Raw genomic sequence first — 25,664 nt, 5'->3', positions numbered from 1 at the left:
AATCCTACTACTATTATAAAGGCGAAAGTTTGTATGGATGTATGGATGTTTGTTTCTCTTTCACGCAAAAACTACTGAACCGATTACCATGAAATTTGGTATGTAGGTAGCTGAAGACCCAGAATAACACATAGGCTACTTTTTATCCCAGAGTTCCCGCGGGATTGATAGGGTTTCCATGCGGACGAAGTCGCGGGCGGCCTCTAGTGACTAATAAACTTTGAAAACCAATACATAACCTGACTTCCACAAATCCATCTATTTCCCATTGATATCGTAAAGGCGACAAAAGGCAGGAATAGGAACATTTTAGGAATAGGCAATATTGGTTAGGTTCTCCTGCACAGATTGCGAAAGTCAGACCTGATTCACCCAATATAGAAATCATGTGAAGAATGAGTGGGAAGACCTAGACGAACGTATCTTGATCAAATTAAGGACGTCCTGGTAAAGTGTCAGGTCAAAAGTACCCGAAACCGCCGAGCTTGCATGAAGAGAGTTATGAATGTGTATGAAGCGAAGGAAGTATGCAGAGATCGTGGCAAGTGGAAAGAGGTAGTCTCTGCCTACCCCTCCGGGAAAGAGGCGTGATTTTATGTATGTTTGTATGTATGTGAAGAATGTGTACCCTACCTAGGTCGATAAATAACTAACAAGTTTTCTCCAGACGTGCCATCGATTCAAGCATCTGGAATCACAATGGCCGCCGCCGGCGACTCTGTGATCCTGGAATGCAGAGTGGAGGCTCTGCCAAAACCCACCATCGCTTTCTGGAGAGACCCCAATGGCAGGACACCGGTCATCGACAGCCCCAACTATACGATACAACTTGTGGCCGATCCTGAGGTAAATGCAGTCAAATTTGCTCTTGTACCGTGTGGTTCCCGGCACAAATACAAAATAAGAATAGGACCACTCCGTCTCTTTCCCATGGATGTCGTAAAAGGCGACTAAAGGATAGGCTTTTAAATTGCGATCCTTTTTGTTAGGCGATGGGCCAGCAACCTGTCAGTATTTAGATCTCAATTCCATCATTAAGCCGAGCAGCTGAACATGGCCATTCAGTCTTTTCGGGACTATTGGCTCTGTCTACCCCGTAAGGGTTATAGACGTGACTATATGTATGTTTGCTCTTGATATACTCGTGCTTTGACTTTGAACAAAGGTTGAGTCAAGATAACCTATTCTTAACTGACATGCTTCCGTTAAATGATTGTAGAATGTTAAAATTATATAGAAAGTGCCCCGAAGTCAGTAAGGAATTCTTAATTTAGATAGGTCTTTCAAAAATTGACAGTATCCGATCTAACTTTTAAGGAGTCATTTGCAATTTTTTTCACCTTAATAGATTAGTTTATCTGCTTCACCTACTATAAGCAATATTAAGAAGGGATTTCTTCATTAATTGGCCGAACAAGAAATTCTTGTGTTTCATTGTCATTACAGTCAAATTCCTTCAACTAATAACAAACCGCTGAATGAAAACGTCTCGTCTCTTCATTCCCGCCAATTTGCTAACCAAGGTCCTATAATAAATTATTGATTTCGAGCGAGAGACGTAAAATTTTAGAAACTTCGACGACGTTATCATAAATCACGAGGTTTGGGATGACAAACGAATAGAAAGTGGCCCGTTTAGCCTCCATTGATGGCTTCATGAATGACAATGAGGTTTAGATAATCGAATCTCCATAATATTAATTGAGATCGAGCCGAGGTGGCGATGAGCTAACGACCACAAATTATATCGAGCCCGCAGATTTTCCTCTGATAATAGTCTTAAAATAATTCCCAGAATAAAGATTCGTCTAGTTTGGGAATTATTAAATCCATGTACATTGACATTTCAACTCTAATCTATACATATAATAAAACAGTAAAAATATTTTGTCTGTACATTTAGTATTTTTGACTGAAATGGATAGAGGGATACTTCGAATGAATAATAGAAAGCAAAAATATATTTTTTTTAAATTCTTATCTGTCTGTATGTATGATCATGATTATCTCCGAAAGTACTGAACCGATTTACTTTAAACTTTCACCAATTGCTTTGTTTTAACTCAGAAAAACATTTAAAGTTCGTTTCATCAAAATCGGTTCACTAAAAAAAAAGTTATCGTCATTTGAATGAACTCAAGGCAAGGTTTGCCTGCAAATAAGTTTACGCGGACGAAGTCGCGGGCAACAGCTAGTCTAAACATATAATAAAACAGTAAAAATATTTTGTCTGTACATTTAGTATTTTTGACTGAAATGGATAGAGAGACACTTCGAATGAATAATAGAAAGCAAAAATATTTTTTTAGAATTTCTTGTCTGTTTGTCTGTATGTATGATCACGATTATCTCCGAAAGTACTGTACCGATTTACTTCAAACTTTCACCAATTTGTTTGTTTTAACTCAGAAAAACATTTAAAGTTTGTATCATCAAAATCGGTTCACTAAAAAAAAATTATCGTCATTTGAATGAACTCAAGGCATGAGTTTGCCTGCAAATAAGTTACGAAATTTAAAATACAAAGTCATTTATCATTGTACGATAGCATTATACCTAAAACATATAAATATAAATGAAAATCAGTTTGATAATATCCTGGTTTTGCCGTACATACATGATTGATTTACGTCACGTCATTTCTAATGGATGATAGAGTAGGACCACTTCTATTTTCTATTGGTGCCGGGAACCACGCGTATATCACTACACCTACAACTTCAATTATTACTTGCTTTCCTTACAAATTAAATTAACAGTTAATGTATTTATTTATGCAGTGTGGTTCGCGGTACTAATAGAAAAAATAAAAGGACCACTCCATCTCTTTCCCATGGATGTCGTAAAAGGCGACTAAGGGATAGGCTTATAAACTTGGGATTCTTCTTTTAGGCGATGGGCTAGCAACCTATCACTATTTGAATCTCAATTCTATCTTAAAGCCGAATAACGGAGCGTGGCCTATCGGTCTTTTCAAGACTTTTGGCTCTGTCTACCCCGCAAGGGATATAGACGAGATTGTGTTTGAATGTGTGTGTGTATTAATTTACATATTTCCAACAGGACCAAACCAAATACACGATGCGGCTCATAATAAAGAAGATATCTGAAGCGGACGAAGGGGATTACTTCTGTCACGCTGAGAACGCCTTCGGGAAGACGTTGAGGCCCGTGTCTGTCAGATTGAGGCCTACTTCTCCCCACCACAACGTGACTGAATGCTGTTCTAAGGTCAGTAAAGTTGAATTGTCTATGCCTTATTTTTTTTTTTTTACAAACTCGATGACACCCGTGGTTTCTCCTAATTGCTCTAATAGTCGTTCCCGCGAGAATTTTGGGCGCTATTAAAAAAATTGCCGTGTGGTTCCCGGCACCAATACAAAAAAGAATAGGACCATTTCATCTCTTTCCCATGGATGTCGTAAAAGGCGACTAAGGGATAGGCTTACAAACTTGGGATTCTTTTTTAGGTGATGGGTTAGCAACCTGTCACTATTTGAATCTCAATTCTGTCATTAAGTCAAATAGCTGAACGTGGCCATTCAGTCTTTTCAAGACTATTAGCTCTGTCTACCCCGCAAGGGATATAGACGTGACCATATGTATGTATGTATGTATTAAAAAAAATTGCTGATTTGATTACGAGTAAAATTTGAGACTGAACATAAACAATGCATTTGAAAAAACTAAGGTGGACATACTATATCTTACCATGGCTTACGTTAAGCAAACAGGTATAAAAATAGTGGAAATATATAATTTTAAGCAGACTTAAAAAAGATTTTGAATGTACGGTCGACGACTACAATGTTGTGAAACCAAAAAATTTGACAATGATTAAGCGATATGAAATATCCTATAATAATGAATAAAAATTTTGAATTTGAATTTTACTGTGAATTAGGAAGATGGATATTTAAATTTGCCACGTCTCAATTTCTTAATAAAATACTTTGAAAGTGTCCCTAATAACCTTCCTACTAATATCGTAAATGCAAAAGTTTGTAAGTACATGTGTATGTATTTGTTACTCTTTACAAAAGAATTCCGTGTGGTTCCCGGCACCAATACAAAAAAGAATAGGACCACTCCATCTCTTTCCCATGGATGTCGTAAAAGGCGGCTAAGGGATAGGCTTACAAACTTAGGATTAATTGGGACACTATTTGAATCTCAATTCTATCTTAAAGCCAAACAGTTGAACGTGGCCTATCAGTCTTTCCAAGACTGTTGGCTCTGTCTACCCCAAAAGGGGTATAGACGTGACCATATGTACGTATGTATGTATGTCGACTTCTTAATAAAATACTTTGAAAGTGTCCTAATATCCATCCTACTAATATCATAAATTCGAAAGTTTGTAAGTACCTGTGTGTATTTGCTACTCTTAACATAAAAAAAAACAACTGAACGAATGCTGCTAATATTTAGTAAGCGTATTATTATATTTAGTATTCAACAAACGTTTATTTTAATTTCAAAATTAAAGTTGCTCCGATGACAAGTTCCGTCTCGCCTCAAACGACATTCGCGTACCTATCTCGGAGACTCCTAAAACCCTTTTAATGAACCGTTTCGTTTCACAAAACAACGACTGTTAATTTTAAATTCAGCTCTTTGCTAAATTGGACCCGAGGACGGGTTTCACTTTATGAGAGTAAATTTCCAGTTTCATAATCAACTAATTAATTGGGATCAAAACATTTTGAGCTGGAACATTGTGTGCGTCGTTGGTCGAATCGGAAAGGGTGAAATTCGTGCGACGCAAAAGGGCACGGGTTCGAATTCCGACCCTAGGTTGCTAGCCCATCGCCTTAAAAATAATCCCAAGTTTATAAACCTATCCTTTTGTCATCTTTTACGACAACCATCATCTCAATTTTATCATTAAGCCAAACAGCTGAAGGCTGTTAAAGACTGTTGGCTCTGTCTACCCCGCAAGGGATATAGACCTGATTATATGTATGCATGTATATACGGGACAGATTACACAGATTGAGTTAGCTTCAAAGTAAGTTCGAAACTTGTGTTACGAGATACCAACTCAACTATTTTATATTTAGTAATATACCTGTTTTACCTGAAATTAAAACAGTTATTATATGCGGTAACCTTATTCGAGACCTATAGAGTGAGATAGCAACACCTTCGTGCTCTTTCAACAGCCCCAAAGTGCCCCCTCCACCCACTTCCGGTCACCTATCTCGTTCTTTCGGAGTGGAGGGGGGGCCTCGCTTGCCAGTGCGCGCAGGAGCGCTGTCTCCTCACATTGCATCTCACTTAAGTATGTTAAAATAAGCCAGCAGGCAGAATTTAAACTATAGGTCTCGAATAAGGTTACCGCATATAATAACTGTTTTAATTTCAGGTAAAACAGGTATATTATATGCTAAGAACCGTTATTCGAGACCTATAGAGTGAGATGTGTTTGTTATCGCCTGGTGGCAAGCGAAAAATAATAAGCCAATGTGTGATGAAGGTCAGTATGGAATAGTCATTGAAATATGCAATGGCAATAAAAAGAAGACATCTGCTAATCAGTTTTTCTTCTTATAGAAAATATACCTAATCAATGGTATTTGCTGCGACAAATAATGAATGAAATATATATATGTATGTATTTTTCTTTAAATGTATAGAATTCTTATAAGCAAGAATTGAAAATAAAAAATTAAATAAAAGTTAAAGTTATTTTCCAGTTAGTAATATGATAATATAAAAGTCATAAAATCAGGTTATAAAGCATCAAAATACTTTGACAAGTTGAACCCATTCTGGGGTTCACGTATCTCTTTTGAATAATAACATGCAAAGGTATTAGGAACACGCCAGTTTCCTTTTTGCATTATCTCATCAATATTACAATTGTCCATCCAGTTTAACGAGGCTGAAGCACTGCGCGTACTCCCTGGACTAGCTTCAACTCCCGCCGAGCGAAGAATCCTCTTGACCCAGCCTTCAATCATAGTCCGAGAGGCAGCCTTAATATTTCCATTACATGAAATGAACAGTTCAGTCATTTCTTCAGTACGCCTTGCTCGAGAAATTTCTATCAGTCTTTTTACATGAAAAACAGAACAGATATTGTAATTCTCAGTTTGTTTGAGACGCCATGAAGACTGCCTGTGCACATAATTGTCAGTCTTAGAGCCGAATACTGGGTGAAACACAATAACATCAGATTGATCTTCATAATGCTGTTCATCAATATGTAACTAGATGCAAGCAAAAGTATCAAAGCTGTGCGCTGAGATAATACAAATAATGAATTTAGATCAGGGGAGTGTGTAATTAACCATTCAATTACAATTCTGGGATCCCAGATTGCTGGTTTACTTTGCTTTTTGTCAGCATTAGCGACTGAAATAGCCTTAAGAATACGCTTCACAATAACATTTGCGCTAAGTGGTTCTTGTCTAGGAACAGACAGTGTAGAAATACAGGATTTATGAACTAAAATGGTTTTATATGACAAATTCAAGCGTATATGCAAATGTGCTAAGTATCTAGCTAGCTGGGCTCCGTTGGGTTGTAGGCTGTTAATATTATTAGCCCTACACCAAACTTCCCATTTGGACCAGACAGACTGGTACATTTTGTTTGTTGATGCTCTCAAGCTAGTGTTAAGCAATTGAATTTCGTCATGAGACCAACCTGTCAGTTGATTGCTCCACCCTTCACCAACCAAGCCTCGAGACAGATCTCGGCCACACGAGGCGGTGGGAGCCGAGTCCGTGTATCCGTCAGCCTGTGCTGTAGGTTGGTGATAGTGAACGGCGCTCGCACAGCCCTGCTCTTGAGATCCGGACGCCAATATACTTTGTGCCAACGCGGGGCTATTATGATGTACATTCCCTTCGCCTGGCTCATATGTGCTAGGACCCGGGGAACAAGATGGGGCGGTGGAAACACCCAAGCAAGTTAAAAGTTCCATTTTCTGCTGAACGCGTCGTGAAATATTGCGCTCGAGTCTTCGTAATTGCGCGATGCGTAACAAGCAAGCACGTGTGCGTTCGCGGAAGCGAATAAATCGATTTGTGGTCGACCGTAGCGGTTGAACATCTTTAATGTCTGTGTGACAGCTGACATTTCTTTCAGATTGCTGTTGGCACAGCAATCTGAAAGAAATGTCAGCTGTAGTTAATTAATTGTAGTATAAGTTGGCACTTATCTGACTGTTCTGCCAGACACCACTTACATTTTTTCCATCTAGCACAGCCCCCCAACCTGAGCCGGAGGCATCGGTTGTCAAAAAATGTGCAGCCCTCTGGCAGTGAATAGGAGTGCCTGATTCTACTGCAGTTAACCACCATTTCAGTTCGTCTTGAACTGAAATTTCTAATGGCCACTTTGTTTGTGGCTGAATTTTCGAAAGTCGTATGCTGGCCTTCTGTATGGGGCGGCAGTGAAGACGACCTCTGGGCACGACGAACGCTGCAAAGTTAAGCATGCCTAGTACCCTCTGGGAATCTTTGAAATTCCATTGATTGGTGTCTAACAAATAAAGTATTTTGTTTTTGATTTTCGACACTTTGTCCTTGGGCAGGTACTTGGAATTCTGGCTGAGATTCCATGTTACACCTAGGTAGTTTATACATTTGGTCGGGACGAGCACAGATTTCTTGTAATTGATCGTCCATCCGAGCAGGGTCAGTATTCGAACAGCTTCTGCAGCATGCTCTATCAAAATTTCTCGGTTTTGATGGACTATCAGATAGTCGTCGAGATAGACTATGAGCCTTAAGCCTCTTTCGCGCAAGAGCTGGGCTACCCAGTTGGATACAGTCGAGAATACTTTGGGTGCTGATGACAGCCCGAAGGGGAGACTGGTCATCTGAAGGAGCCGATGTTTCCTGAATCCGTTTCGTATAGAACTCTCAGATACCGTTGATCGGCTTCGGCGACCGCCAGGTGAAAGTATGCCTGAGATAAATCGATCTTCACGGTCCAGTCTCCTTCTTGTAAGAAGTCTGGAATCCTCTGAACGTTTATAAGGCGAAATTTGAATTGTGCTAGGTAATCGTTTAGCTTTGGTACCAAAACCTTTTGTTTTTTCAAATCTGAAATCTGTTTTGTCATTGCAGCACAGTTGGGTGTCTGAAATTTTCTTAACATGTTTGGTGCTATTAATGGGGGTAGAACTAAAAAGGGGATTCGATAACTCGATATTACTTTTATGATGTAATCTGGAGCGTTGAAATGACGCCAAACATGAATAAAATCTTTCAAACGCCCACCGTAAAAGTCGTCTTGTATATAGTCATTTACGAAAATTACTGTACCGACGGTTTGAATTCTCAGTTGATTTCTTAGTGTTGGTACAGTGCTTCGAATTCGTCCCACTTTTATTCGCCTTGCTGTTTTGATATTTACCGGTCTTTGTCGATAAACCGCGATAACCAGTCGAAGTTGAGGGTACATTATCAAGATTTTGCTCCTGTCTATTGAACGATCTCTGCGATCGTTTGTTTTGAGAATAATCTGTTCTATTCCGCATAGACATGATTGGCTCTTCTGCAGAGCGTTTGTTTGACACAAAAATTTTATTAGTACCCCCAACTTTCTGCAAAAAGGAGCTTAACATATCTGGATTAAATAATTGTGAGTTTGTGGGAGGTATCTTTCTAATGTCTTCTTTTATAAAACGATCTTTAATGCTTGAAAGAACACTGTCGCGTCGCTTTTGTATGACGTCAGCACGCCTCCCACAAACTAATTGTAAAATATCTTCGGACACTTTTACATAGGCCGATTTGTCGGAAAAAAGGGAATTAATTTTATCAAATAACGTATTTGCATCTAAGTTACGACCGGGTAATGATGACCATTCTATGAGCTCTTGTAGATTATTTTTTTTAAGTTCTCATTTTGCTGGATAAGTGCATGAGTCATGGCGCCCAATGACCTATCTAATGACTTTAGCCAGCTAGAATTAGGATCAAAGTATCGAACCTCAGTGTTAACATCAATCTCGTAAAAACCAGGTTTTGCCAAATACTTTTTCTCGGTTTCTACGTATCGAACGCGATCCCACTCGTTCGTATTAAAGTGATGCAGTTTATTCAGAAGATTTAATCGGTTCTCTAATGCATTTTCTACGTTAGGTTCTTTGAGATTAGTGTTAACGTTAAATTCGAAAGTTTTACTTGGTCGCGGTTTGTTGACGAGGGGCTCGTCGGCAAAAAGAGAACTTTTTAAATTGTCGGTAGGATGAAATGAAATGTTAGAATCGTTAGAATCTGAATCACTGATAGACCTACGTTGTTTTTTGGCAAAAGTAGAATCGGTCTGCCTAATATAATTCAATATATCACTTACTTGAGATGTTAATATGTCTAACCTGCGATCCCCACCGCTATGTGTTCTTTTATGACCACGTGTTCGCGCCTTATGGCGGGAACGTAACCGGTCGGAACTAGATGAGCTTGACGATGAACTAGTACTGCTGGAACTTGTGGACCGCTCCCGCCGATTCCGTTCGTCTTTATCTGGTGACTTATTCATCATAAAGATTCCTTCTGTAGGAAACTTTAGGGAATTACCTTCCGCAGGCGATGCCTTTTGTAGGCAGTTTTGTAAGTCTTCCGCAGACATACACAATAACAACTTATTGATTTATTAATTAATTTTTTCGAACAGCAACGCTGTTTTATTTATGGGGTGTTGCTTCGACGAAAGTCGATGCCAATGTGAGGAGACAGCGCTCCTGCGCGCACTGGCAAGCGAGGCCCCCCCTCCACTCCGAAAGAACGAGATAGGTGACCGGAAGTGGGTGGAGGGGGCACTTTGGGGCTGTTGAAAGAGCACGAAGGTGTTGCTATCTCACTCTATGGGTCTCGAATAACGGTTCTTAGCATATAATAAAAAGTTATACATATAGATAAACATCCTATGTACATCAGTTTGAATACTAACCGATGATTTAACGGTGAAGGAAAACAACGGCAGGAAATTCCTCTATTGTAACCATATTGCACCTCTATAGTGCCGTGTGGTTCCCGGCACCAATAAAAAGAAGAATAGGACCACTCCATCTCTTTCCCATGGATGTCGTAAAAGGCGACTAAGGGATAGGCTTACAAACTCTGGGATTCTTTTTTTAGGCGACAGGCTAGCAACCTGTCACTATTTGAATCTCAATTCTATCATTAAGCCAAATAGCTGAACGTGGCCTTTCAGTCTTTTCAAGACTGTTGGCTCTGTCTACCCCGTAAGGGATATAGACGTGATGATATTAGGGTTGCCATCCGTCCGGGTTTCCCCGGATTTGTCCTAGTTTAGAGGGCATCCGGGGAGCGTCCGGGGAAGGTTTCATTTGTAGACCGGGTTTTAAAAAATTTAAAAAAAAAAAAAATTTGGGCCGCTCGCGAGACACGCCCTATACTCGCCCACCACGATCAACCGACGAACCAAGTATATTCACCGTTAAAAAAGCTGATTTATATAAACAATTTGTAACAAATTGTAATATAATTCTGTGTTGTTAAAAAATAATGAATAAATAAAAAAAGTGATTTATGACATTTTCAAATGTCTTTTATTGCATTGTATATGTTTAAAAGATCTTGTTGACATGTCCGGCTTTCGCACTCTAAAATCCGGGGTTTTCGCGCGTCTTGTCCGGTTTTCCAAATTTTAGAGATGGCAACCCTAGATGATATGTATGTATGTAACCATATTCAAGGAATAATGATTGTGATTATTACAGACTAGTCCAACTCGTTTTTTCTCAGATGAACGTGACCTCGGCATGTATAGATGCGTGCAGTTTCCACATCGACATGGACAATATCATGGACAGACCAGAGTGCCTGAATGACTTCGACAAGCTGATGAAGTGTGCTGCTGATGGATCAGGTATATATTAAAAAATCACTACATAGTATAAAACAAAGTCGCTATTTTAGTCTGTTTGTCTGTATGCTTAAATCTTTAAAATTACGCAACGGATTTTGATGCGGTTTTTTGTAACAGGTTGAGTGATTCAAGAGGAAGGTTTTTATGTATAATAACATTTATAATTTTGCACCCGTGCGAAGCCGGGGCGGGTCGCTAGTAAATAATATATACGGGACAGATTACAGGGATTGAGTTAGCCTCGAAGTAAGTACGAAAATTGTGTTACGTGATACTTATCTAACGATACTATATTTTATTATACAAACTTATATAACTAAACATCCAAGACACAGGACAATAAATAAATAAATAAATATATACGGGACAGATTACACGGATTGAGTTAGCCTCGAAGTAAGTTCGAAAATTGTGTTACGTGATACTAACCCAACGATACTATGTTTTACTATAAAAACTGATATAACTAAACATCCAAGACCCAGGACAATCAGAGAAAGTTCGTTTCTTATCATGCCCTAGCCGGGATTTGAACCCGGGGCTTCCGTTGTCACAGACAAGCGAACTGCCGCTTTCCTATAATTGTACACTTTTCCTAGTAGATCAATTCATTCGTGTTAAATGATTAATACGATAACTGAAAATTTTCTTTGAGTTAGCTAATTTCTAAAACAGTCTGTAGTATGCCACAGAAATTGTTATTATTATATTGATGAATCAGACTTAATGAGAAGGGAAATCTTCTTATAAGGACACCTTTTTAGAATCGACCTGCCATATTTTTTATTGCTGAAAGTAAGAATCATGTTATGAAGAAACTTCTTAAATAGTAAGCCGTTAAAATGTTTTGTTTGACTGAATAGTCTCGTGTTAAACTGACTCGTTTTTTAACTAATTTTCTTTTCTTCTCTTTTTTTTAAGATCACCGAAGTTGCTGCGCTTCCTGGGGAGTACCTCGCAACTGCCTCGAGTTGTGCCGTGGTGGAACCGTCTCCCGGTCTTGTACCTACACCCACGCAAAACGAGCACTGGCCTGCTTCAGAGACTCTGGAGCAAGGTTGCCCGGTCAACCGAGGAACTTGAAGGCCCATGTTGCGCCTACGCCGCATTCTGTACTTTTGAGGTATCTTTTAATTTCTGTTAGGTTTCTCTCGCTAGACTTCCCGCATTATTGATGGTCGTGGGCGCTGGAACATCCAGCTTACCATCTTTCTCCATCGATCGATCGAGCTACCTCATTCATCTACCATATCATTATCAAATCTTATCTGAGTCATCAACTTTAAATTAAAAACACACGAAATTAACTACATACGTTTTGTAAATCGAAGAATATATAAACTTGGTTCTCGCATGCGTTCCAATTTTAAAATAACCTAATTTCCACAGTTGGGAGCCACCAATCAAAAACCCACAAACGGTCTACCTTTACCGAGTATTCTGGCGGGCGTTAGGTGCCAAAGTGCCAGAGAAACTGGACACTAGCGAGACCAGCGTGGTGCTAACAGGCCTACAAAACGACGTCCGATATGAGTGTGTCGTTAAAGCGGCCAACGATCTTGGTGAGTTTTATGTACTTTTGTGTCTCAAGTCACTGGATAAAGTCCAAAAATATTTTCTTTCCCATAATTTTATGAGAAAGAAGTCTCCGTACGTCAATAATATTTATGACTTTATCAAAGTAAACAAAATAATTAAAAACATAATGGGAAAACAATGTACTTACAACCAAGTTAAAATATATAAAGAGTATTGTATAACATCAAAACATTATCATTATGTTTATTCATTTCTTGGTCAAGCTGGTCACTTATTTTTGTTCCTTCAATACTCTCTTCACGTGTATGACTCGAATTGTTCTTTTCAACAGGCACATCGTCACTCAGTGATCCTATAACATTCACAACGGCTGGTCAAGAAACCGGTGCAGCGGCTGCTCCTGTGACATCGTCTGGAACTGCCTCTGCCGTGGGTCTCGCCGTGGCTTGTATTCTAGTCGCGGCTATACTTTTGGCAGCCGGATTTTATTATAGACATAGAAAGGTGACTTATATTTTGGAACTGTATTTGATAATATGGATCAAAATCTTCTACAGACAAGCAAATACAATCACAATCGATAAAAATATGTTCAAAAATATATTTTTAATTTGGATATCTAGACGATATTATTGACATTGGTCATTTAGTACAAGTAAATACATGTAGGTGATTAAAAACATAATGATTACTTCCTTTCAGAATCTCCGCTTAAAAGCACAAGGTGGTGTGGCATTTGAAAATCCTAGTTACCTAAGGGAACCCAACCCCGATACCGTTGTTGGCAATGTAAGTTATAAGTCAATTCTTAATTCTGTTATCTTTCATTCTAATGTCATTCTAAGAAATAAACTTTAAGGCTTTGGATTCGTTGCAGATGTCATGTAAGTTTTAGTTTGGCTTTCTTCATTTCATGAAAGGGAACACTTACTTTACGACAAAAATGAAGTAATTGCTTTATGTAGTAAGATATCGGAATTAGTTAATGTCCTACCACCACTTTAGACTTTTTTCTGCACTAGTCGTTGTTTTTCATATTAAATCATTCTCCAAAACAAGTTACTCAAATATTGAGGCATTACATATATTATATTACATATATAAATAACAATTTCAGTATGCACAGTTATTCTGTTAACGATTTTGACTCAGTTTTATATTTTTACCAGGGATCCGTACCAAACGGCAACGCGAATGGTGGTAACGGAGTAGCGAATGGAGTGTCAAACAGTTCAGCGTGGAGACAGGAGACTCTCCAGAATCCCGGCACAGCCATACCAGCAGCACGGGAGGTTGACCCTACGCTGTATGAGGAGTTGAAGCTCGGTCAGGATGGCGCCGGCTTCAAGAGACTGAAGCCATAGCCCGAGGTAATTAACTTTTGTTTTAAGGGGATCCTGTTTATTCGAAATTGATCAATCACATTTTCTGTCCCGAAGGACAAATGATCGGGGAATCTTTATCAGCAGTTTTAGCTTTGATTGAATCTCTGGGATGTTGAACATGTTTCATAATGTCTGACAAATGAATGAATTGTAATCTTTGCATAATCCGAGTTGCAGCCTAGGCCACTTTTCTTCAGAGGTTGGAGTTTTCTCAACAAGCCTATTATGATGGGACAAGATCTCAATGTCTTAAGTCAATATAACATCATACTAGGACCATTTTTTTAATAATAATAATTAATTGCGTTTGCCCTTAATCTTCCCGGTGATATTCAAGATCAGGCCTAAGGTGATGCACGCAAGCTCAAATAATGCCTATTCACTCTTGCCTTGAAAATCCCCCAGTTGTATGTGCCAGGGAGGAGGGAATTCCAAATCACAGCCGTTCGCATGATGAAAGATTCGGGTAATCGCAAGATGCGATGACTATATCGACCATGGTTATATACGGGTGGAATCCCTGTCCACGCATTTGGATGGCGCAGGAGGTATAAAATTATATAATTCCAGTGCACACTCTCCTATGTTTAAAATTTTGTTTTACTTTTGTGAAATTAATATATGTTTTACATAGGTGGCGCGCCGCTCCCCGCTGCGTACCCCGCGGCTGTCGTCGCCGCGCGTGGCGCCGCGGTTCTGAGCGGTCGCGGCCACGCACGGTCCTTATATAGCGCATTCAGCGCTCACACACAGTATTTTCCTCTCGCTCGCACCCGCGAATAATTCCATTCAAATATAAGTGTAGTTTAATTTCCTAAACGTTCTCAATAGTTAAGTATATAACTCGGTTTTTTTCGTCGTATCCATGATTTGAAATAAGCGAGCGAGATTTCTAGAGAATGTATATATTTCTACGATAAATTATGTACAGTAGTAATTAAATGCAACTAAATGGATACGCGGCCATAGCAGAGTGTAGAAAATATGTATAAAAAAAATATGTTTAACAGTAACATACTTGATGTGATTTTAACCAAAAATAATGACTTCAGTACTTGTCATTTCATGTAAATATAGTTGGGAGATCTTGGTTCATTTGGTTTCGGTCAGGATAGGATTCGCCGACTTAGGTATTCTTCTATTGACTTTTTATGATCGACCGTTTGGAAGTGCGTGCGCGCATATTTTAGTCCTTTTTCGTAACGCTTATGACAGTTTCATAAAATTTGCGATTTTATTTAAAAAATTGTATGACAGATGCGTGCAATATGAACAAAATACTACGTAAAAAAATGAAGGTAGTTTGAATTTAAAAAATATATATTAAAGATAATTGCTTAAAAAAAGGCATAATATTAATTGAGAAATGAATTCTTCTTGCTTAAGTATCTAGCTATCTTCTCCTATGTGACCGAAAACAACTAATGAATGACTTGACCCCCAACGCAATAAAAAGGGTGTTGTAGATTAAGTTATTCCCTGTAGCTCCTGATTTTAATTGATAAATTAGGTCATCCTTTAAAAAAATGTGCCTTCAATATATGAAGTAGTATAGTAACAGTTACCTTTTGGTCTGTAAAAATGTACCTAGTGTAAATAAAACGCACATTCCATTTACAGTTTAGAATCTTATTAAGTATACCAAATGTCGAGGAGACCGCGTCTAGAATGTTCTTAATTCGGTACTTCCAAATAGTTTTCTTATATTTTGGAATATTAGATATTCATTTAAAACTTTATGATATACTAGCTATCGTACACGGCTCCGCCCGCGTTAGAATTACCCTATGTCCTTATCCGAACTCCACACTGTTATGTAGTATACTAAATTTTGTGGTTTTGTCGGGAAAGACTTACAAACAAACACACTTTCACCTTTATAATATGATATAGAAATCTGTAAAGTCATAGAGATTTCAAAAAGCGATATGCCCCCGGCCGCCGTAGTATAGCACGCGCGACGCCGTTTCTATCGCGCGAATAACTATCGCTGTCCCGTTTCAAAACATTATAAAAGTCGAAACGGCGATAGCTTTTCGCGCGTGCAATGCTGCGGAGAATTGGATGCGGTTCCTCATAGTATATCATTTCAGCGAAACGGGTTACAATTGTATTAATAAACTGACTAAAGTTTGTTGTTAGGCATATCAATTTCCGTATCAAATGATGTACGAATAAGTATATTATGTAGTATGTCGAAAAAAAAATGATTGAATCTCATATTGTCTATTATATATAAGGGAAAATTGGCTGACACATCTATCAATGCACATCTGAAACATAGAGATATTAAGTATGCATTGAAATTTGGCATTGGTAGTTGTAAAAGTGTAGACTAATTTGCTGCGGATGGAATTTTGAAAAAGTCTAGACCAAAACTCGGGGTAGAAACTTGAAGTGTAATTAAATGAGATCATACATACATGTAGTCACGTCTTTATCCCTTACGGGGTAGACAGAGCCAGCAGTCTCGAAAAATTAAAGTAATAAATAAAGCATTGATGGATGATTCAGTGACGTTTCCTTTAGAAGCAATAATTGTTGGTTTTGATGAATAAAATTGGTTTTGCTCAGAAAATGAAGATGTGATGAGTAAAGGTCTCTATATTGTACTAATATAATTTAGTTAAGAGCGGATGTGATTAGATTTGTAAATAATATTGATAAAAAAAATTAAATAAAAAGATAAATACGATGCGTTTTGTTTTATTCGTTCCTTTTCAGTTTTCGTTTTGTAATTTTATTTTTGTAACAAAATAAAATCACGAGTAAAGGAATGTGATCTACTAATTACTTACTCCCTTATTTCTATACTAGCTTTCCCCCGCGACTCCGTCCGCGCGGATGTCGGTCTTCGCGTAGATGGTTTATTTCTCCATTTTATTTTAAGTCCGGTCAATTTAGACCAAAAAATAGGAATGAAGCTACATTAATTCCCATCAAGCTGAAAATGAGTATAATTGTTTAAAACACAATCAAAAGCATTATTTCAAAATTCCCCATGATTCCGGTTTAAGGAAAAAAATTACCCAAGGTCAAAGGTAAGAAAATGGGATTTTCACGATTTTCTTCAAAACGGTAAGTTTTATAGGAAAATTACCTCAGACATAGATTGTAGATCATAAAGATATCTATAAAAAGGAATCAATATTTTTTTTCAACAAAGCTACCGTTTCTGAGATATTACGATGCAAAAAGTTGCAAGCGTCATAATATGCATAAGCACGTCTCGTATATACTCTATGTAGCAGTAATATAAGTAAAAATATTGTTCTGTCGGTAATTTTAACTTGAATTCAAAATATAAAATATACATAAGTGTAATGAAACCCAGTCCCTTCATTTATACTGTAGTGAAACCTTGAGACAACATCTGTCTCTCTGTTTAATTGTGTGGCTAGGGTCGTATAGCTGCTTTATCTCAGAATGCTCAACACATGAAATACCGTTAGTCTTTAATAATAGTTGTCCTTGCGGGGATACCGTTGTCGGCTATGGACACCACGGCCTCTCATGCCCTAGGAGTGCCGGCCGCTTAGTTCGCCATGCCGCCCTAAATGATATAATCCTCCGTGCTCTTGCCACCATCCATGTTCCAGCCGTTCTAGAACCAAACGGTCTGGCTCGAGATGATGCCAAGAGACCGGATGGTATGACTTTAGTACCCTGGAGATTGGGGCGGCCTTTGGTGTGGGATGCTACTTGTGTCGACACACTTGCGCCGTCTCATCTTCAGGTTACTAAATCTAAGGCCGTTCTGCTTCAAATGAGGCAAAAAACCTCAAAAGGCGCAAATATGTAGTTATCGGGATCAAAGTTTACATCAGATGGCAAGTGTGATAGTGATATTGAAAGGAGAGTGAACGCGGGGAACATGGTGAATGGAGCTTTGCATGCCTTTATGAGCAGTCAGAAACTATCCAAAAAGGCTCGACTGGCTGTGCACAGGGGCGTGTTGGTCCCGACATTAATGTATGGGAGTGAAAGTTGGGTATGGCAAAAGAAGCACGAAAGCAGAATAAATGCAGTGGAAATGAGAGCGTTAAGGAGTATGTTGGGTGTGAAATTGAGTGACCGGATAAGGAACAGTGTGATAAGAATGTTGTGATGTGAAAGAAGATGTAGTTACAGGAATAGAAAAGGGTATGTTGAGATGGTTCGGTCATGTGGAGAGGATGATTGAAAACAGTTTGACTAAGCAGATATACATGGAGACACTCTCCAGATGACCGAACCATCTGAGGGAAAGGTCGGGGTAGACGACGGTAGACGAACATATCTTGATCAAATTAAGGACGTCCTGGTAAAGGGTCAGGTCAAAAGTATCCGAAACCGCCGAGCTTGCATGAAGAGAGTTATGAATGTAGATGAAGCAAAGGAAGTATGCAGGGATCGTGGCAAGTGGAAAGAGGTAGTCTCCGCCTACCCCTCCGGGAAAGAGGCGTGATTTTATGTATGTATGTAGGTATCGGTAATATCTATACTTTTGAACCTTTTGGGGTAGAAACTCTGGGACCGGGGGGCCTATCTGCCCATCAGCTTTTCCGACAATTGTCGAAAAAGCTAATTGAGGTATCTCTTGACCGGAGGGCTGGAAATTATCTGGCTCGGAGAATCAGCATTGCCATTCGAATTGGCAATGCTGCCAGCCTTCTAGGCACATTCCCGCATGTTGATGCTATGCAAGGACTGTACAATTTATAAATTAAATTTTAGTTTGTAGTCATCTTTTTTCTTTCTTTTTATAAGTAGTTTTAGTTTTAATTTGATTATTGCATTGAATTTGATAATTGTAATCTCTATTATTGTCCTAAGATGATTTTCTTCACTTAGGGTTAATCTATTTTTTTTTAAATAATAAATGCGAAAGTTAGTCTTGAGTGCCACTGCAGTGAAAACACGTGTTTATTCTAACCTATTTCAGACTTTTTCAAGTTTAATAATAAAAATGTTAAAAAAAACGCGCTTGTACACTACCTCAGAGGTGGCAAGGAAACGGATGCATATTATGACGCTTGCAACTTTTTGCATCGTTATATCACAGAAACGGTAGCTTTGTTGAAAAAAAATATTGATACCTTTTTTATAGATAACTTTATGATCTACAATTTATGTCTGACGTAATTTTCCAATTTGAAAAACTTACCGTTTTAAAGAAAATTGCGATACCCATTTTTTACCTTTGACCGTGAGTAAATTTTTTTCCTTAAACCGGAATCATGGGGAATTTTGAAATAATGCTTTTGATTGTGTTTTAAATAATTATACTCATTTTCAGCTTGATGGGAATAAATGTAGCTATGTAGTATTTTTTTCATAGTAATTAGTAGCGGCCCGCTTGTGCAGCAAACGGTTCAAGCCAAAGCCGACTTTAGGCGCTACAGGTTACGGCGCTAAATCCACTGCGGGTAACGCAACGTGTGTTCGCGGTTCTATGGATAAACTGAAAAATTAAGATTTTTTTTCCTTCGTATTTTTTCGGGATAAAAAGTATCCTATTTTACGCCCAGGATAATAAGGTATAATTATACCAAGTTTCATCAAAATCGAACCGTTAGTTTTCACGTGATGCCTGAACATACAGACAGACAGACAAAAAATTTTTTAATCACATTTTTGTGTTTGCTATCGATCCAGTAACACCCCCTGCTATTTATTTTTTCAATATTTTCAATGTACAGAATTGACCTTTCTACAGATTTATTATATGTATAGATATAGATATATCGTAAAAGGTGACTAGAGTACCAAAATCAGAAGACACATCATCAAATCACAACAGTGACTGTGGGTTGGTATGAGACACTCGGAACGTCATTAAAAAGCACATCAAAATCGATCTACTCTCCAGACGTAAGCTACAAAAGTAAACTAAGAACTAAAAGGTCAATTACAAACAGACACTACAAAATTAAACCAAAAAGAATAGCGACAAACTCATGACCATTCTTTTTTGCGTCATAGATTAATAATCGTTATCGAATAAAATAGGTAACTTGTAATGAGAGAAGTTTCATAGGACGGGGGTCCAGAGGGAAAACAAAACCGTTACTTCAGCTTATCCAAGGAAGTTACGTTACATTATGATAGAATGGATTTAAGCTTTATAATTAGATTTAAGTGAATAAATGATACCTTGTATCCAATTTTGAAAATAAACCTATTCTATTCTATATACCTACATAATATCAATGAACAAACTTGACCGCATCATGTCAAAGGTCGCAAACTGTTCCAGCGTGACCGACGAAACACAGCTGATTGGAGTTAACCAAATGACAGGTCTACAACGCGCTCCAAATTGCTCAAAGTGATCCGTCTCTGTTGTACTAGTGCATGTAGGCCAGGAGCTAGTAGGAATTTTTTACTTTTTATCTGTCACTAGCTGTGCCCGTGACTTCGTCCGCGTGTTATAGTTATTTTGGGCATCATTGAATTTGCCCACAAGGATGAATAATTTTCCCCGTTTTTTTTTTCACATATTCCATTATTTCTTTGCTTCTTATTGTTGCAGCGTGATGTTAAATAGCCTAAAGCCTTCCTCGATAAATGGTCTATTCAATGCAAAAATAATTTTTCAATTCCAACCAGTAAGCGAGCCCCGGCCTCGCCTTTGGACTACTTTAGCTGTCACCAAGTTAAGTAGCTTGATATCCTCTGGCGACTTATTGCTGGATCTCATGTCTTTCTATAGTTAAACTCACGCCTTCATTAAATTTGTGAAACTAGCCCTAATAAAGGTTGGAGTTAATCTATGGATTTTTAAAGTAGGTATCTCTCATTACTCTTGCCTGCGACGATTTACCTAAACGTCACACACAAAGCTGACTTTCTAAAGCGACACAGGTTATTTTGTAAGAAGTTCTCATAGAAGCAAAAAAACTAGACAAAATTGTAAGATGATGTCTGTCTCTTCAACTATAGCACCCACAAAGCAGTTCCCGGCTCCAGTCAGGTGGAAACTGGCCAGTTTAATTTGTACAGTGCGGGCGTACCACGGGGAGCTGGCTTTGTCTCCGACCCGTTTGTTTATTACCTACCAGCCAGGTTACACTAATTGAGTTATGTTGATGATATTCTAATAACAAGCAAATTTTTTTAGTACCTACTTCTTATGATACCTATGTAATAAAATACATTTTTTTCATAAAGAAGAAATTTAAATAGATTTTCATGAAATTTGGAACACAAAGTACGTGAGTAAGTTTCTTTCTGAGCAAAGTAACGAGCAAAATCTAGTGTATGAAAAAAATGTATGACAATTTTCTCAAAAAATTCGCAGACATTTTCAGAAGGTATCATGTTCAATTTCAGTTTTGCTGACTTAGGAATATTGAAAAGGTTCCTGTCGACCTGTACATGATTACACTGGACCCTTGGGGACTATGGTGGCATAAACGCATTGATATGATTATCAAATCCTTCCAAATTGACCTGAGAGAAAAGAAAAACAAACATGTGCGCATGGATAATTTATTGTAATTAAGAACTAAGCGTAACTTAAAATAAAACAAAGTTTCATTTCTTCATTAGTTTCCATCAGTTATCATATAGTTTTGTCAGTTTACTTTAATTTCATTTCTTGTGAAGTGAAAATTAACAAAAACCACCTAAAGTTCACTTGGGATTTCTCCTATAGGCGATGGCATCAACTTTAAAGTATGAAGAACTAGTCCATGTATTTTAGTATTTTGTCAGGTTAATTTATTTTCACAGTTTACATACGTGAAATTTTACCAACCAACAATTTTGAATTGTTACTTTGAGCAAAACAAAGCCTTTTTCCTTAACTATTAAAGAAGATTATCGTTTAAATCAACGGTTCACTGCTGATCTCAATGCCGTATATGTCTGATAGATCATCCGACCAACAGACATGAGACATATGAAACTCAGCTTCACCAACCCACCGGCACTTATCGCGACCCCCTTCTGAGAATTCACCAACATCATCAATACTGTCTTCATATTCGTCATATCAAAGTTCTCCCACTTGCTCTCGTACACTGCTCTTTCGAACATAATACTTGAATCTAGAAGCTTCTGCCCCGTAATACAGTCCATTGTCACTTGGACTAAAGCATAAGGCACCAGCAAGTACGTGTTCTCTAATCCTCCCAAGAATTCAGCTATAAGAGATATTATAAGCAAACCAAATTCTATGGCTATAGCACTACAAAACACATTTTCAATTTGATTGAGAAAATTTATATTAGTCGTGTGATAATCAATAATGTAATGTAACTGTTCCTCTACGTATTTATTAAGAATCCTATGTTTCTCTTTCAATATATCTTCAGATTCATCTCTAAAACATGTTTCTGTACCATTAAAATTGTTATAGTAATAATTTTGAGCGTCGTTCCAAACGCTCAACAATTCTTCACTGAGGCTAAACATTTGCGCTTCTATGTAACCGGTTATGATAATGAAAAACCCAGAGATATTGGCGGTACCATAACATGTAAATATAACTCCTCCTAAAGAAAGGAAATATGCGATTTCATAGTTTGGTGAAGCCGCGAGTGGTTTCAAACCTGAAAGAACGAAATTACTAAAATTTAGATACAAGTTCGTATTCCAAAAAACAAAAATTTGCAATTATAGTTTTGCCATGTGAAATAGAATTCAACGTGGCGCATTTGGTCGAAGATGCAATTGTAAATCACAGATTAAGAATCTAAAAAAAAAATAGAGGCAGTTTTTAAAATTACTAATTTTCAGCCATATATTCAACACAGGCTAGATTGTAACTAAATTAGCGTATTTAGCTATGTAGTACATACGTATAAATAAAGGTATGAAAAACATACCTTGGCCATTCATGGCCCTTACATACATACATATGGTCACGTCTATATCCCTTGTGGGGTAGACCGAGCCAATAGTCTTGAAAAGACTGAATGGCCACATTCTGCTATTTGGCTTAATGATAGAATTGAGATTCAAATAGTGACATGTTGCTAGTACATCGCCTAAAAAAGAACCCAGTTTGTAAGCCAATCCCTTAGTCGCCTTTTACAACATCCGTGGGAAAGAGATGAAGTAGTGGTCCTATTCTTTTTTGTATTGGTGCCGGGAACCACACGACACCTATGGCCCTTACCGTAGAGGAATTCCACATCTTCCATATTATGTCTCCCGGGCATCAGCAAAGGTTTTATGGCGTACACCACTCCATTACCCATGATCATCATCCAAAATATCATCGCTCTCTTTTTCACTCGTCTCAGAACCTTGTGCTGATTATTTGTGAATCTTGAATTTGAATCACCTTTTGAGTCATGGATCAAAAATTTGTTTATTATATTCCTAAGAGATTCTCTGTAAATAAAGGTTTATATGCTACTAACTCAAAACATTTTAAAACCGATAGGGAGAAATGTTTGTAAATTAATAAAATAATGACCTACGATGAAATCCATACCTACTAATATTTTAAATGCTGAAGTGTATTTGTATGTTTGTTTGTCCGTCTTTCACGTCCGACCTCCATGACATTTTGTATACAAAGTGTGGAGTACCAAAAAGGAGATAGGGTCGGCGTCAAAGCTAGATAAGATAAATTGTTTTACAAAAACATACATACATACATAAGTTCACGTCGATATCCCTTGCGGGGTAGACAGAGCCAACAGTCTTGAAAATACTGAATGGCCACGTTCAGCTATTTGGCTTAATGATAGAATTGAGATTGAAATAGCGACAGGTTGCTAGCCCATCGCCTAAAAAAGAACGGCAAGTTTTTACAAAAAACTCTCAGATTATTTTGAATTTTAACTTTCATAATTCCACCTCAAAATTAGTAAACAACTCAATACTTACTGATACATGATCATGTAAATAAACTTGATTGTAGAGATCTCACTGGCAATACCCAAGGCAAAGACAATCATGGCGCTGATGACGTCACCAGTCTCCATGCACTTGAAGAACACGAACCACACCATGGAGAATACGTAGACGTAAAAGTAGCATATGCAAATGACGAGCGTAAATATGTTGAATATTATGGGAATGTCTGAAAACATAGAGGCAGATCTGAATCATTTATTCATTCATACAATCACGTCTATATCCCTTGCGGGGTAGACAGAGCCAGCAGTCTTAAAAGAAGGCCATGTTCAGCTGTTAGGTTTAATGATAGAATTGAGATTTTAATAGTGACAGGTTGCTAGCCCATCGCCTAAAAGAAGAATCCCAAGTTTATAAGCATATCCCTTAATCGTCTTTTAACGATATCCATGGAATGGCACATCTGAATAAGGTAAGCAATTCGCTCTAAGAAACAATCGGAATTGTAAGGAATTTTATTTGCTTTTTAGTAAATAAATTGCAATAATCAATTCTTATCGCTTTTGTAATTGTTGGAGACCTCATATTTCTTAATTAGCTTATTAAGTCTCTTTTTTTAAATTTTAAAAGTACATAAGACTCTTTTATTCTCTCTCGACTATCAAATTAATACACGTATTCTCTCAAGGCTTTCTCCTCCCTTCCACTTTTATCACCTGCCTTTATTTATCAATTTTTTTTCGCCTCTAGGTTAAAAACTTATTGATGTCTCTCTTCTTTGCCTGTTACCAGTTGTACTCTCAGCGATTATATTTCGTCCACTAAGTTTAACAGGTTATTTAGTCATGTCTTTGCCATTCTTTGCTTCATTTACAATTCCGCTTTGGAAGTGTTAATAATGTTAGAAATAAGTACATTTATACGGCAACACTCGAGTCTGATCCACTCTATTTTATGTTATTGTTTGTCTGTGGTCTTTCTCTTCTCTGCCCAAGACCCAAGATGGCGAAGCGCGCTCCTACTCTATTTTGTAATATCAAAGTTAAATAATAAAGAATGAAAGAACTTCAACTTTTATTAAACAAATATAACAAATAGACATAATAATTTTTCTCCTGACGTCATTTATGTTTACAAAATTTTGAAATAATTATATTTCAATTTGTACTTACCTTTCTTATAATCTGGTTCAAGGTTCAGGGAGAGAACTCTTAACAAAACTGCAGAATTCTCGACCATCGTTCGTAATGTGCATTCATTTAAACCGAACTTGCGTAATTTTGACCACATTTTCTTTGTCCCTGAAGTTTATGTGACTCAGGATTTTGAAATTTACATGAAATAGGATATTGTTATCTCAGTGTTGACTTTAAATTGGTTCCCTTAAAAAAAATGAGAGATACAACGTACGCATACGCTCATTCAGGCGTTAAGTAAAAATATTTTTTCAAACTAACTACGAGTATTATAAAAAATCACAAACTTACCACGCAAAATCTTTGAGTTCCCTTTTTCGCAAATGTTTTTACGAGTAAGTTGCATTCGTTCTCAATTGAAACATTGGAATCTGAACATGACATAACTATACAGGTCACCTTCGCAACTGATTTGTATGACTAACATTTTATTTGCCAAATCGATTCTAAAATGGTGACCACATTGAACAGCTAATGATGGGGTAGTGAAATAATTACGAATTATTTATATAGCTCAAAGTTATCGATGATCGTGCCTGCATTTATTTATGAAGGGAGGTGTCGAAAACCTTTTTAGTTATACTTAACATACATACATGTAATCACGTCTATATGCTTTACGGGGTACACAGAGCCAACAGTCTTGAAAAAACTGATAGGCCACGTTCAGCTGTTTGACTTAATGATGGAATTGAAATTCACAGGTTGCTAGCCAGTTGTCTAAAAGAAGAATCACAAATTAATAAGCCTATCCCTTAGTCGCCTCTTATGACATTCATAGGAAAAAGATTGAGTGATTCTATTTTTTTCTATTGGTGCCTGGAACCACACGGTATAGTTAAGTATTACTAAATCTTACCCAGATTTCCGTAGAGAAATTGGTAAAGTTCAA

General features: G+C 37.7%; 2 protein-coding genes across 6 annotated transcripts in view; one reads left to right on the top strand and one right to left on the bottom strand.

The window, feature by feature from the left end:
• LOC106134576 (Ig-like and fibronectin type-III domain-containing protein 1) overlaps positions 1–16,470 on the top strand; it is a 143,507-nt gene extending 127,037 nt beyond the window's left edge. For all 5 annotated transcript variants that reach the window (XM_060949026.1, XM_013334680.2, XM_013334671.2 and 2 more), the window contains 9 exons: positions 668–846; positions 3,064–3,231; positions 10,734–10,857; positions 11,779–11,980; positions 12,247–12,419; positions 12,728–12,900; positions 13,099–13,185; positions 13,566–13,766; positions 14,416–16,470. In XM_060949026.1, the coding sequence (XP_060805009.1) occupies positions 668–846; positions 3,064–3,231; positions 10,734–10,857; positions 11,779–11,980; positions 12,247–12,419; positions 12,728–12,900; positions 13,099–13,185; positions 13,566–13,760 (1,301 nt within the window). In that variant the 3' untranslated portion in view covers positions 13,761–13,766; positions 14,416–16,470. The remainder of the gene's footprint in view (positions 1–667; positions 847–3,063; positions 3,232–10,733; positions 10,858–11,778; positions 11,981–12,246; positions 12,420–12,727; positions 12,901–13,098; positions 13,186–13,565; positions 13,767–14,415) is intronic.
• A 5,068-nt stretch (positions 16,471–21,538) lies between these two features.
• LOC106134375 (uncharacterized) lies at positions 21,539–24,866 on the bottom strand. Its single transcript, XM_013334405.2, has 4 exons — positions 24,749–24,866; positions 23,607–23,802; positions 22,888–23,105; positions 21,539–22,318 (listed from the first exon to the last, which is right to left on the bottom strand). The coding sequence occupies exons 1-4, from the start codon at positions 24,864–24,866 to the stop codon at positions 21,597–21,599; spliced, it is 1,254 nt and encodes a 417-aa protein (XP_013189859.2). The 3' UTR covers positions 21,539–21,596.
• Between the last annotated feature and the right edge of the window lie 798 nt (positions 24,867–25,664).

The sequence above is a fragment of the Amyelois transitella genome, chromosome 17 (genome assembly GCF_032362555.1).
Source record: "Amyelois transitella isolate CPQ chromosome 17, ilAmyTran1.1, whole genome shotgun sequence".
In the NCBI taxonomy this organism is placed as follows: Eukaryota; Metazoa; Arthropoda; class Insecta; order Lepidoptera; family Pyralidae; genus Amyelois; species Amyelois transitella.
The sequence above is the reverse complement of the archived record's forward strand: the minus strand, read 5'-3'. Positions and strand labels throughout refer to the sequence as shown.

What these genes read in the sequence shown, in the direction of transcription:
- LOC106134375 (XM_013334405.2), bottom strand. Translation starts at nt 24,866, where the DNA reads ATGTGGTCAAAATTACGCAAGTTCGGTTTAAATGAATGCACATTACGA. An exon ending in TGAACCAGATTATAAGAAAG is followed by an intron (nt 23,803 to 24,748) that starts GTAAGTACAAAT and finishes CTATGTTTTCAG; the next exon opens with ACATTCCCATAATATTCAAC. An exon ending in ATTTACATGATCATGTATCA is followed by an intron (nt 23,106 to 23,606) that starts GTAAGTATTGAG and finishes CTTTATTTACAG; the next exon opens with AGAATCTCTTAGGAATATAA.